The sequence below is a fragment of the Equus asinus genome, chromosome 10, assembly GCF_041296235.1.
Source record: "Equus asinus isolate D_3611 breed Donkey chromosome 10, EquAss-T2T_v2, whole genome shotgun sequence".
Classification (NCBI taxonomy): Eukaryota; Metazoa; Chordata; class Mammalia; order Perissodactyla; family Equidae; genus Equus; species Equus asinus.
Window position 1 is genome coordinate 77,504,463 of NC_091799.1, and position 12,470 is coordinate 77,516,932.

The window sequence follows — 12,470 nt, forward strand, 5'->3', positions numbered from 1 at the left end:
TGGGTTTAAGTTGAATATTCTCTACAGAGGGATGTAAATCTGGAAGCAAGACTTCTTCCATCTACCACATGCCAAATGGTAATGTCACTTGGGCATTTGGAAAGTCTGTGATGGGGGATTTGCTCTTGAAAACTTGGGAGGAAGATGAACGTTTGTCACTCTGGTTTATGCAAACTGAATGTACACTTTCTTTCAAGAAATCTGCGACATTCCTTTATAAAGGAGTTTATCTTTGAGTCTTGGGGTCTATGGGCAGAATCTACTTTCTGGTCATTTTAAGGAGCATAGATACATTTTAAATTGTATGGCCTACACTGGAGACCTACCCTTGGCTATTGCAACCCGACATACACAGACCTTTTCTTCAGGGAATTTATACTAACGAACTTTGTCTCTCTTGCCTCTTGTAACTGCTCACCTCCAAACAGTGAATGGAATAGTCACAGGATGCCAAATACCTTTAAAACATTCCAGTGCCGTGAAAAGTTGTACATAAGTGTCTGAAAAGAAAAGTTTTAGCTATAAAACCAAGGTGGCACCACTCACTTTAGATCCCTTCCATTTAGGCCCAGTCTGCCAACAGTAGATTTGATACCTAGTCTTGAGTTGTGAGGTTGTGTCTTGTGTCACTTTTACGACTAAACCACATACCACCATTCCCTCTGCCAAACCCCTCAAAGCCCTTTAAATTCCTTTAAAATATTCTCTCTTTAGAATAAAATTTGCCAAATTTAATGAGCTAAATCTTTTCTTGTCAGAAATAATATTCTGCAAAAAAGTACAATATCAGACTTCAAAGATGGTCGACAAACTCTCATACTCAGAAACTTGAAAAGGCAAGGAGTCAAAAAACAAAACGTGCTCTAAAAGAAATAAGTAACAGGGGTTGGTATACAAGAGTGAAAGGCAAAGAGATTGAAGACAAGGAGGGGCAAAATATTTAAGAGTCTCACAAACAAGACAAAAAAGTCTAAATCTTTGTCCTAAATGCAAGGGGAGCCACCACAAGACTAAGCAGGAAAGCTTCCAACATTATCCTAAAATCTAGAGGAACTTGATCATTAAAAAAAAAAAAAAGATCATCCCAATTCAGCAAACACATGCCATGAACTGGAGCTTCAAGGTTGCCATGGGAGCAAAAAACATGGGGAAAAAAGGCTCATAAAAAGGTGTAGGCGTCGGATGCCTGCAGTCAGATACACCCAAAGGATAAAAAGAAAAGTAATTAGATTTGGTCAAGAGACCCATCAGCAGTTGAAGTTGACTTTCTAAGACTAGAGTTGAGATGAACAGTCCTTTGAAGGGAAGAGAATGTGAAAAGGCAGAGGCTAGGAGACCATCAGTATTAGATGTTTAATCATGAAAAGATCATGAGACGATGATCAGAGGACTACAGGGTCACAGGGAAGTGTTTTCCTTATTTGTAAGGTGAGATTCAAGCAACTTACAAAAGAAAGGGCCCACTGCAGAGAAGGTAAGGATGCAGGAGAATGAATGTCAATGTATCTCCTTAGATCAGAGCTTAGTCTCCCTCCTGATGTTGTTAATGTGAGTAAATATCTTCTTGAATTGGAATAAACTCTCTGAAATTGAGAAAATAATTACTGGAATCCTGAAATTGGAAGAGCGTGCATGTGACTAGGAGATTTATCATGTCACCAGGAAACAAATCTTGGGAACCACTGAAACCAATCAAGGCATGAAAAATAGAGGTGTTGTATTAGTTTCCTACAGCTGCCATAACAAATTCCCAAAAACTAGGTGGCTTAAAACCATGGAAATTTATTCTCTCACAGTCCTGGAGGCCAGAAGCCCAAAATCAAGATGTCGGCAAGGGACATCGGCAATCCTTGATGTTCCTGCTTTTAGATACGTCAATCCAATCTCCTCCTCTGTCTTTGTGTCACCTTCTCCTTTGTGTCAAATCTCTTATGTCTCAAATCTCCCTTTACCTTTCTTTTATAAGGACGTCTGTTATGGAATTTAGGGCCCTCCCTAAATCCAGGACATCACAATTCAAGAGACTTAGTTACAATTGCAAATACCCTTTTCCCAAATAAGGCCACATTCAAAGGTTCAGGGGGTAGAATTTGGACATATCTTTCTGAGGGCCACTACAGGCATGTAACAAACATCTCTATGGCTGATATGAGGCCTCTCAGATGAGATCCATCAGTATATCATTTGAGGAACTCTGGCTAGGGCCAGACAGCCTGGTTAGACCCAAGTTCTACCACTTAGCAGCTGTGTAATTTAAAACTTCTGTGCCTTGGCTTTCCCTCTGCAAAAGTGAAATAATTATGTATCTTAACACTCATAGGATTACTATGAATTTTTTGGAGTTAATACAGGTAAAAGGCTACTGGTGCCTGGTCTCCAAAGTCTTGAGTAAGTAGGGTTTTGAATCTTCTACTGTGTAAGATGTTCACCTGTAAAGAGACCGTCTCCCTGGCTGCCTACAGTCAGGTGTCTTTGAGCAAAATTAGCTACTATATCTCCAAATGAAATAATTCAGTTAGCATTAATCATAACTAGCTTTGTGTATCATCATTTTTTGATGATTAAGACTATAAAGACAATTTAAAGACACATGGGGGAGAGATTAAGTACTGACCTTCAGGAAAACATGTTGACACTTATGAAGCAAGCTAAGTGCAATTTAAGTTGATTGAGCAAAAACTTGAGACTTACCTTTTTTCCTTTAAATATCTAACAAATAGAGTATATTCCCAAGTGGTGGACTTGGTCCTTGAATTATAAGTTAAAATCAATGGGCACTTTTTTAGTGCCATTGAGTCCATTCCGACTCCTAGTGACCCTGTGTACAGCAGGCGGAAACCTGCCTGGTCTTTTTGAGCCATCCTCTCACCTTCTGGTGCTGTATCAGACAATGTTCCACTGCTATCCATAGGGTTTTCATGGCCAATTTTTTTCAGAAGTGGGTAGCCAGGTCCTTCTTCCTAGTCTGTCTTAGTCTGGAAGCTCCACTGAAACCTGTCCGCCATGGGTGACCCTGCGGGTGTTTGAAATACGTGTGGCATAGCTTTCAGCATCACAGTAACATGCAACTACCACAATATGACAATGGACAAACGGGCAGTGTGGCTCCCTGACCGGGAAACGAACCAGGGCCACAGCAGTGAGAGCACCAAATCTTAACCACTAGACCACTAGGGCTGGCTAACTGGGTTCTATAGACACAGAATTAAGAGGGCTTTTTAGTGGGAGGAGTCTACCAGCCCATGGGTGGTCTTAACAGGATTACAAAACTATGAACAGCTTTTCTTTGCCTTTGGTCTTCAGTCCATGTAGAAAGGTAACCTTTCTCTAGCTCTCTCAGGAGCTGTGTACAAACTTTTCCTGGGAGGTGGAAGAAGCTTTGGAAATGTTAGTTCACTTCTGTGTGCTTACACTGACTCTGGGTTTCTCAGTTTTATCTACTGTGATACATGGGGAGCTTTATGAGAGCACATACCACAACTGTTTTAAGGACAATAATGCTAAATAATGTCATAAAAGTATTTACGCTCAATGAGCTGCACAATAGACACTCTGTAAAGTCATTCTTTCCCTGATATATGTGTTAATGACAAAAATGGACATCTTTTAAAGTATAGTGCTAAGATAGCCCTGGAGATCATACATAGAATCCTAACATTTTAAAAAATATTTCTCAGTAAGAATAAGATAAAATTCATAACTCTACTCTTATTACCGCCTTTATAGTCAAATGATTTTTTGAAGAACCAAAATTTATAATGCCCAATTTTAGGTGCCAGCTGCAATCTTCTCAGGCTTAACATTCAATTTACTTCTATTTTGCAATGAAACTTTATTTTTCTGTGCATGACACATTTTGATCCCCATCTTTAAAAGTAGATTTTTATGCCAAATTTCCAATACAAGCCACTCAGCTAGAAAATCATTAAATGTTACCAGATATCAATTGCTTAAAGAAGAATCTGGTAAATGCTGTCTGTCCATTTTGGAAACTACAAAGGAAACAGTCCTACCCACTCCCCTGCTTTCAGAGTTCAGTCTAATAGAGGAGAAAGAACAAAATGAGTCTGAAGAACTATACTCTGGAATCACTCATTGTAGGGCTGTTATGGCATAAAGTCTGAGTTCTCTGTGTTATGATCTCATTACGCCTCTAACTCTGCCTACAGGTGTCTGTAGTGGGTTATGTTCATTTGAGACTTCTCCATCGGGGATCGCCTGGTGTCCTAAGTGTCTGCTGGTGCTGGAGTTTGCTGTCTGCCTTCCTGCCATGTCTAACGAAGTAGAAACGAGCACAACTAATGGTCAGCCTGACCAACAGGCCGCACCAAAAGCACCGTCAAAGAAGGAAAAGAAGAAAGGTATGGAGACATCCTCTTGAGGCCAAGGAGGGGAGCTAGTGGTGGTTACCTCTGAAGAAATATGAAGTTCGGGGTAAAGTAAGAGCTGGCGCTTGCCTAGTTTCAACCTCAGCCTAATATTAAGTTCTCCTAAACAGGAAAGTTAGACTTGGCAGAGGAGATGAGTTCACTCCATGTATCATAAGACATGTCCCTGAATCCTGTGGTTGCACCAACTTGGGGCCTGCTGGGAAGCTTTCATTGCATCTTGTGCAGTTGATAAATGCAACTGTCAATTATTATATGCTTATCTTTCAGTAACCTATTAACTACTTTGCTTTACTGATGTAGCTGTTTTTCAAAAATCAAGATCTTTTCAAATATTTTTAAAAATTTTAAAAACTATAATGAAGACTATTCCCAAATCTCACTTTACATATTCCCATGTTTCCAATACTTCAGTCCACTTTGCACCTTTAAGAGTTTCTCTCCACCCCAATGCCGTACACAGTATTATAGAGCATGATTTAACTGAAAGGAAGTAAGAATAAAGATAGAATATTGCATATTTGATCAATTGTAGGATAATCAAGATTTATACTACACAGATTTTGAGATTCGGGAGCAAATTTGGTCATTTGGGCTGATACTTAAATACATTTATAAATTTTATCCTATATTTCTTCCTTTTCTCAGGCTCTGAAAAGACAGATGAGTATCTCTTGGCCAGATTCAAAGGTGATGGTGTAAAATACAAGGCCAAGCTAATTGGCATTGATGATGTGCCAGATGCAAGAGGGGATAAAATGAGCCAAGATTCTATGATGAAACTCAAGGTAAAAGGGGACAGCATGGTTTGTCTCTATCTTAAGCAAATGTCCAACACAGAAAATTGTGTTAGGAGTTTGTATTTGCCCATATCTCAATTATTTGAAAGAGAAACTTTTCTAATCACAAATTTGATCTGGCGATGCCTCATTTTATGAGAAGCCATGAGTCTACGTATTTTTTTTTTTAAAGCTTTTTTTTTTTTTTTTTAAGATTTTATTTTTTTCCTTTTTCTCCCCAAAGCCCCCAGGTACATAGTTGTGTATTCTTCGTTGTGGGTTTTCTAGTTGTGGCATATGGGACGCTGCCCCAGCGTGGTCCGATGAGCAGTGCCATGTCCGCGCCCAGGATTCGAACTAATGAAACACTGGGCCGCCTGCAGCGGAGCGCACGAACTTAACCACTCGGCCACGGGGCCAGCCCCGAGTCTACGTATTTTGAGTGCTGTTCTAGAGACCTGATTTAATCAAATATAGCAAGACTCTAGATGCTTTTCCCTGGGGGCAGATCAAACTTTAGACACTGGAAATATTCAGGTAAAATTCAGGGCTCTCCTTGGAAACTGATGTTATTTAGTGTTAGCCCTTTAGTTTTTTGAATTTTTAAATTCTAGCACTGTCGCTATGTTATGTGAAACTAATTAAATAAATTATACTTGTTAAATAAGGCATCTTTGAAGGATCATTTTTGAAGGAACATCTTTGAAGATCTTCTAGTCCGGTCTTCTTGTCTTTACCAATGACTGAGGCCAAGAGAATTAGAATGACTTGTCCAAGTTCACATAGCTAACTAACGATGTCCTAGCTCAATGTCATCTATTCTATCCTGCTGTCTCTTATGAAAGGTGCCTAATCCTTTCATAGATGGTAAACCAAGCTGAAAATAAAGCCAACTGTCTCTTAAACTTTTAGTATCAGGAGCATTGTAGCGTACTTTTAACTCGATTTTTCTTCTTTTCCCAACGTCATCAGGGAATGGCGGCAGCTGGTCGATCTCAGGGTCAACACAAACAAAGGATCTGGGTCAACATTTCCCTTTCTGGGATAAAAATAATTGATGAGAAAACTGGGGTAAGAATTCACTTTCACTAATACTTTTCTGACCACCCGAGTCTGACAAACAATTTGTGACTTAAATTTCAGCTCCCTTTCTTCCTTTTTGGAATGCTGTAGGAAAAATAAAAAACAGCATTTGTTATTTCTCCACAAGTAACAGGCAGAAAACAGACAGGGTAGGAGGTGAGTCAAGATACTTTATTTTGAAATTCACTTCCTATAATAGAAGCGAACCTCAACTCTAGAAATCCAAATATGCTGTAAATACCTCTTGGGTATTTTTTTGGACCCCAGGTACACAGAACTAGATTAATCTCAACCCCTGGTTTGTGATGTTACCATAGATCTGTGCATGGGTCTTATTTTAATATATTGATCACGTGCAAACTCCCTGGCTCACCCAAAGCTAGAATATCACCCGGAACACATCTACCATTTTTTGTCTTCTCTCTTTTCCCTTCCTCCTCCCCCCACAGATATAACTCCGCTTTTTTTTGTGGTTGCTGTTGCTCTATCCCATATGAGCAGTCTTGCTTATTTTAGGGTTTTTTTTTTTTTTTTGAGCCTTATCAAAGCGTTATTTACTTCAAGTCTTCTGGGACTTTTTTTTCTGTACTTAACATAACATCATAATATTCATCCACTTAAAAGGTCCTCTGCAACTCATTTTCATTGCTGTGGAACACTCTTTTGTACCAAGGTGCTATGGGAAGACCTCCAGTTGCTATTCATGCCTTCCTAGACATACCCATTATCTAATATGCAACATCCATTGATCAAACTGAGGGCCCTGGAACCCTGGTCCATGCTCACTCACCCTGCTGGCCCTCATGCACTGCTATCTCCATTCTCCCTCACCTCTCAAGTCTTATTTTCCCAAGCCCATCAGAGAATGGTGACGTTTCCCTCACAAGCATGCTCTTGCTCCCCAAACCTTCTACGCTCCCCGATATAAACTTTTCAGTAGCCTTAGGCATTTGGAAACAAAAGCTAAGATTCATTCTGACCCCTACAAATATCCCTGAAGAGTTGAGCCCTGCTATCTGCTTGAAAAGACCAAAAGAGAGAGGGCAGAGGCATAGAGCGAAGGCGCAACTAGACCAGTAACCCCCCGCCACATGGAACTCCTGCATGAAGACGTGGACATCTGTGTGAGGTGGAGGAGGACTTGATGACAGCATGTGTTAACTTCCAGAATGTACTGGGTGTTCTTGTTCCAATAATACTTGGAGTGTTTCTCTGGCCACTCTGAGCCACCGTCCAAGGATCCCCATGAACACACCTCTAGCTTAGTTATGATGTTCACTTGAGTTTGTCTTTAGATTGGGAAAATAAACCTACTTAGAATGGCTTAGGGATTATATGCCCCATCTGTGCTTTGGAAATTCTTGGCCTCCTAATCCTCAGTCCTTCATGGCATCACATCTTTGGGATAGAGAGGATCAAGTATCAATATCTAAAGAAGGAGCATTCTTCCCACTTTTGCTTTCTAGTCTGGAGCCCTTCCTAGCAAAGATAAATGTAGCTCTAGCCTTCAACCAGAGGCAAAAAATTCTTTCTTCAAATATTTTAGCCTCTTTATATATGCCGAGGTATCCGATGCTTAGTCTTGCCAGCCAGCAGGTAGATTCTAGTTTGCTCAATAAATCATTTTGTATGTTCCTTTTGCAGGTAATAGAGCACGAACATCCAGTAAATAAGATTTCTTTCATTGCGCGTGATGTGACAGACAACCGGGCATTTGGTTATGTGTGTGGAGGAGAAGGCCAGCATCAGTTTTTTGCCATAAAAACAGGGCAACAGGTAAGCTCTAAGCCTTGAGGTATACCGGAGGGGGGACTTATCCTCAGTTGAGCCTAAGAGTGTCTGTCACTCAACTAGAGATCTTGCTGGAAACAATTGGTTGTAGAAGGACTAGACAATGATTCAAAAGATGACTACCTTTATTGGTCTAAGGAAGCTTTTTTAAATGTCACTGATACCCATGTAGTGTGCAGTACAAGGATTGTTAGAATGGACTTTCTCTTAACGTCAATGCTGATTTTAGAACAATAGTGAATTATTCCCAGAAATCTTGAAGGGATTTGGAAAATTATCATGATATTTCTTGTTTTGTCTAAATACTTATTAACCCTGCTGTACTTTATATACCTTGGGGTGGGGATGGGGGTGGTGGTGATCCCCCATAAACCAGGGAGGGTAGTAAGGTGCTTTAAGAGAAAGGGAGAAAATTATACTAATCAGAACTAATGGGGGGCAGAGGGAAGAAAACAGTAAGATTAAAATACTGATAAAGATGCTTTCTCTTGCTTTAGGCCGAGCCATTAGTCGTTGATCTTAAAGACCTTTTTCAAGTAATCTATAATGTAAAGAAAAAGGAAGAAGAAAAGAAAAAGGCAAGTACTGCCCAGTACAGGCTCTATTAAACTTAAGACTATATTCAGGACTCTGGTTGAACATTATGTAAACATATGGCCTGTCTGGAGAGTTGGCTTCTATGTGGCTCTTCAAAGTACAGAAAGTATAGAAATGTATTGTCTGTTCTTCCCAATAGGCCAATGGATGGATGTTATAGTTAGGCCCTTCTGACTTCTAGTCCCTGACTCTTGTCTTTTCTCCCTGCAAACTTCATGTTGACTCCAAAGACTAAGCAGGACTGCCAAGTTTAAGTCCGGTAACTCTATTCAAATCCAGTATTGATATGTAAAGGGAAGGGAAATGTAGAGCAGAAATAATATGCAAGATTCTCTCTTGCTTTATGTCTGTGGGCCCATAGGTGTATTTGTTCTTATGTTTAACTCCTTTTAACTATAATTGCTAAGATCACTGAATTTCTGTCTCTCTTTTTAGATGGAAGAAGCCAACAAAGCAGTAGAGGTAAAACTTCATCTTTATTATTATTCATTTTTTATTAGAGTAACACTGTATAAATTTCAGGTGTACACCATTATATTTCACCTTCCGTATAGATACGTTGTGTTCCCCTCCAAGAGTCCCATTTCCATCCATCACTGTATACATGTGCCCCTTTACCCCTTTCACTCCTCCTTTGCCCCTCTCCTTCCCCTCTGGTAACCCCCAGTCCGTTCTCTGTATCTATGTGTTTGTTTGTTTGTTTATCTTCCACATGAGTGAAATCATATATTTGTCTTTCTCTGTCTGACTTATTTCACTTAGCGTAATACCCTCCAGGTCCATGCACGTTGCTGCAAATGGCAAGATTTCATCATTTTTTATAGCTGAGTAGTATTTCATTGTATATACATCGCACATCTTCTTTATCCATTCATCTGTCAATGGACATTTAGGTTGTTAAAAACCATATCTTTGCTTCTTGTGAATTGTGTGTGTGATATGTTTAAGTCCTTGTTTGCTACCGACCCAAACATGTTCCCCCCCTAGCATATTACTAGATGTTCATGACCCCTCTGGTCATAGAAGATGTACAGTTGAATGATTAGTGCCAAAATCATAACTGAAGAGCCAGCCAATACAGTAGGAAATTAAATTTTGTAGAGAAAACTCACCAACTAAACTCTTAAATATTTGCCATCTTTCCAGAATGGGAGCGAGTCCCTAATGAGTCTTGATGACCAAGCTAACAAACTGAAATTGGTATGTATGTGATTTGTTATAATTCTTACTTACCTAAACATGGGTTTTACTTCCTATAGATGTTACTAATACCAAATCTATGAAAAACCAATTTCAGGAACTACTTCTATAAACATTAGTATAACATTTATGTCAATATACAATGATCTTTTTAGTAAACACATCTGAATCCAATCCAAATATTTTATAAGAGTGTGGACCAGATGGATTTGTTTGGGGATATGTCTACACTTCCTGACCTAAATAGCCTAATATCGAATCTATATTAATTGAATGAAAATCCAATTGTGACAAATATTTTCCTAAACTGTAGTTTAGGAAATGATTACGACAATATACAAAGTAATCTTTTTTAGAAGACACATCTGAATCTAATTCAAATACTTTTTTAAGGGTGTTGACCAGATGGATTTGTTTGGGGACATGTCTACACCTCCTGACCTAAATAGTCCAACAGTAAGTGTCTGTTTTTAAATTTGCAATGTAATGGAAATGACATGTATAAATCAAATTGGCAATTGATCAGAAATCTTGAGCATCACATTGAAACTTGGAAGGTGACTGCTGATTTTTCTGCATAAAGTATAAATGGCTACTAGAAAAAATTTGCATCTTAAGTCATCATGGGAACCTCTATAAGCACAAATTGAGATATATTAATATTGCTTAAAGGTTAAATCTGAGCAATGGGTCAGGCAATGTAGTCCTTGGTATTGCTTAGGATCAGGAGGAGCTGAATATAATCCTTGGCGCAAGCCTACTTGAAGAAAGTCTGCTTGTTACATGATTAATTGCAAAGCCTCCTGGCCTCTCCATGTTTTTTTCTATTCTTTCTATTGCAATTTACCGGCATAATTGGTGTAAAGTAAGACTTAAAACAAGCAAGAGGCACAGTTATGTTTAATCAAGGCCTGTTGTGGAAAAAGTTGCTCATTCTTTACGGGATATTGAGGTGTATCAAGTCTTCTTCATATTGATTAATCATAACAACTCTGAGAATGGAGCAATATTTTCCTTTACAGAGAAGGAAATGGTGCTTCAGAAGCAAAACTCATTTACCCAGAAAGAGGTCCAGATTCAAGACTTAAGCCTAGGTCTCAGACTTTCCGAAACAAGCCTCAAGTGAAATTACTCATGTAATTTTGAATGACTTCCTAAAATTTCTACTATTTGTTTAACAATTTCTTGAGTACCTGCTCTCTGCAGGGCACAGAAGAAAGTCAGGTGCACAATGTCAATGACATCATGGAGTTTACCGTCTAGCAGTGAGAGCAACTTTAAAACTAATCACAATGTCTGTTAGTTGATGTTAATTGTGGAGTATTTATCTCGTTTGGAGGCTCAGATAATGCCTCTGAGTATGTGAGTTCCTGGACTTGAACATAAAAAATGAGAAAGCAATAACTAGACAAAAGGGGCATAAGTCTAGAATAATGGAGAGAATGTCTATGTAGGAGTCCTTATATCAGGGAATTATAGAGCAAGCCTATATGACCAGGAAGGACTTAGGAATTAAAGCAGAAGCAGATTGAGGACTAGGTAAGAGTCTCACTTGCCAGAGTATTGCAGAGAACTCCAGGTCTGTGAAATTTCACATAAAATGCCCAGGCCCATTGAGATGGGGAGGAGCAGGGGCTGCATACATTGTTCTCTGTCCCCAGCACTCTAACGTTCACAACACATAACAGCCTTCCAGAGGCCCTAGAAAGGCTGCACTGGAGAAGCCTGTTTAATCTTCTTTTAAGCAGGGGGTCCTAACTCACTTGTCTATAGAACCTTTCATTCTTCCCAATTTTTGTTACCCTTCTAAGGATAAACTTATTGAAATACTGGATTAGATCATCCTGAAAGGTCCATCCTAACTCTAAGGTCCTTTTGATTCCGAGGCAACTTAGCCCTTCCTCCATAGTAGCTCCCTTCCCAAAGTAAATTGATAGCTGAGCAACCTACTTTCCAAGTTTAAGTACCATTCAAACAAGGATATTGAAAGAGATCAAAGCACTCAAGCTAGGAAGTAGAATTCCAGTGGGATAAGCAAGGAAGCACTGACCGTTTAATCTGCTCTGTAAACTTCTAGAAGGTTCTCAAGAAGAAAATGAAAAACAACTTGAGTAATCCTGAGTCCCATTTATGTTAGACTCCCTGCATTCTAAGAATTTTTGATTTGTAGAAATAAAATGCAAGTTTTATTTAAACTGACAATAAAGTAACAAATACCATCAAAGTAGATAGCATCTGATAAGTAAGAGAATGCCAGCAGCGCTAATTATGTGCTGATTAGACTTTGCCAACGTGTTCTTACATATTGACTCCATGTTCATAGGTCAAAAAATAGGTTTATCTCTACTTCTTTAACAATATTCAAATCTTACAACAATTGCTGTGGAAGACAGGAAAAGAGGAAGAAATTTCAATTACCTAGACTTTATTAGTGGTTCCCTGACTTATCTGGGAGTAGTTTCATGCATTTCGAATAAAACTCACCTTGAAAACGAAATGGCACCCCTTAGAATGTAATTTTTATTGGAAAACCACTTGAGCAATATTCTTCCATGCTGTGTCTCAAAAAAAAAGAAAAAGAAAAGAAAAGGAAAAACAAACAAACAAAAAGACATGCTGTCTAACTTTAAAA

The 12,470-nt window shown here is 39.0% G+C and overlaps 1 protein-coding gene across 11 annotated transcripts in view; it reads left to right on the top strand.

The window, feature by feature from the left end:
• Positions 1 to 12,470, top strand: part of DAB2 (DAB adaptor protein 2) — a 99,995-nt gene that overhangs the window by 73,755 nt on the left and 13,770 nt on the right. For 8 of the 11 annotated variants that reach the window (XM_014831215.3, XM_070519732.1, XM_070519731.1 and 5 more), the window contains 8 exons: positions 4,170 to 4,361; positions 5,037 to 5,176; positions 6,140 to 6,238; positions 7,895 to 8,026; positions 8,539 to 8,619; positions 9,074 to 9,100; positions 9,785 to 9,838; positions 10,232 to 10,294. In XM_014831215.3, the coding sequence (XP_014686701.1) occupies positions 4,271 to 4,361; positions 5,037 to 5,176; positions 6,140 to 6,238; positions 7,895 to 8,026; positions 8,539 to 8,619; positions 9,074 to 9,100; positions 9,785 to 9,838; positions 10,232 to 10,294 (687 nt within the window). In that variant the 5' untranslated portion in view covers positions 4,170 to 4,270. The remainder of the gene's footprint in view (positions 1 to 4,169; positions 4,362 to 5,036; positions 5,177 to 6,139; positions 6,239 to 7,894; positions 8,027 to 8,538; positions 8,620 to 9,073; positions 9,101 to 9,784; positions 9,839 to 10,231; positions 10,295 to 12,470) is intronic. The other 3 variants (XM_014831218.3, XM_070519733.1, XM_070519730.1) reach the window with 1 other exon arrangement.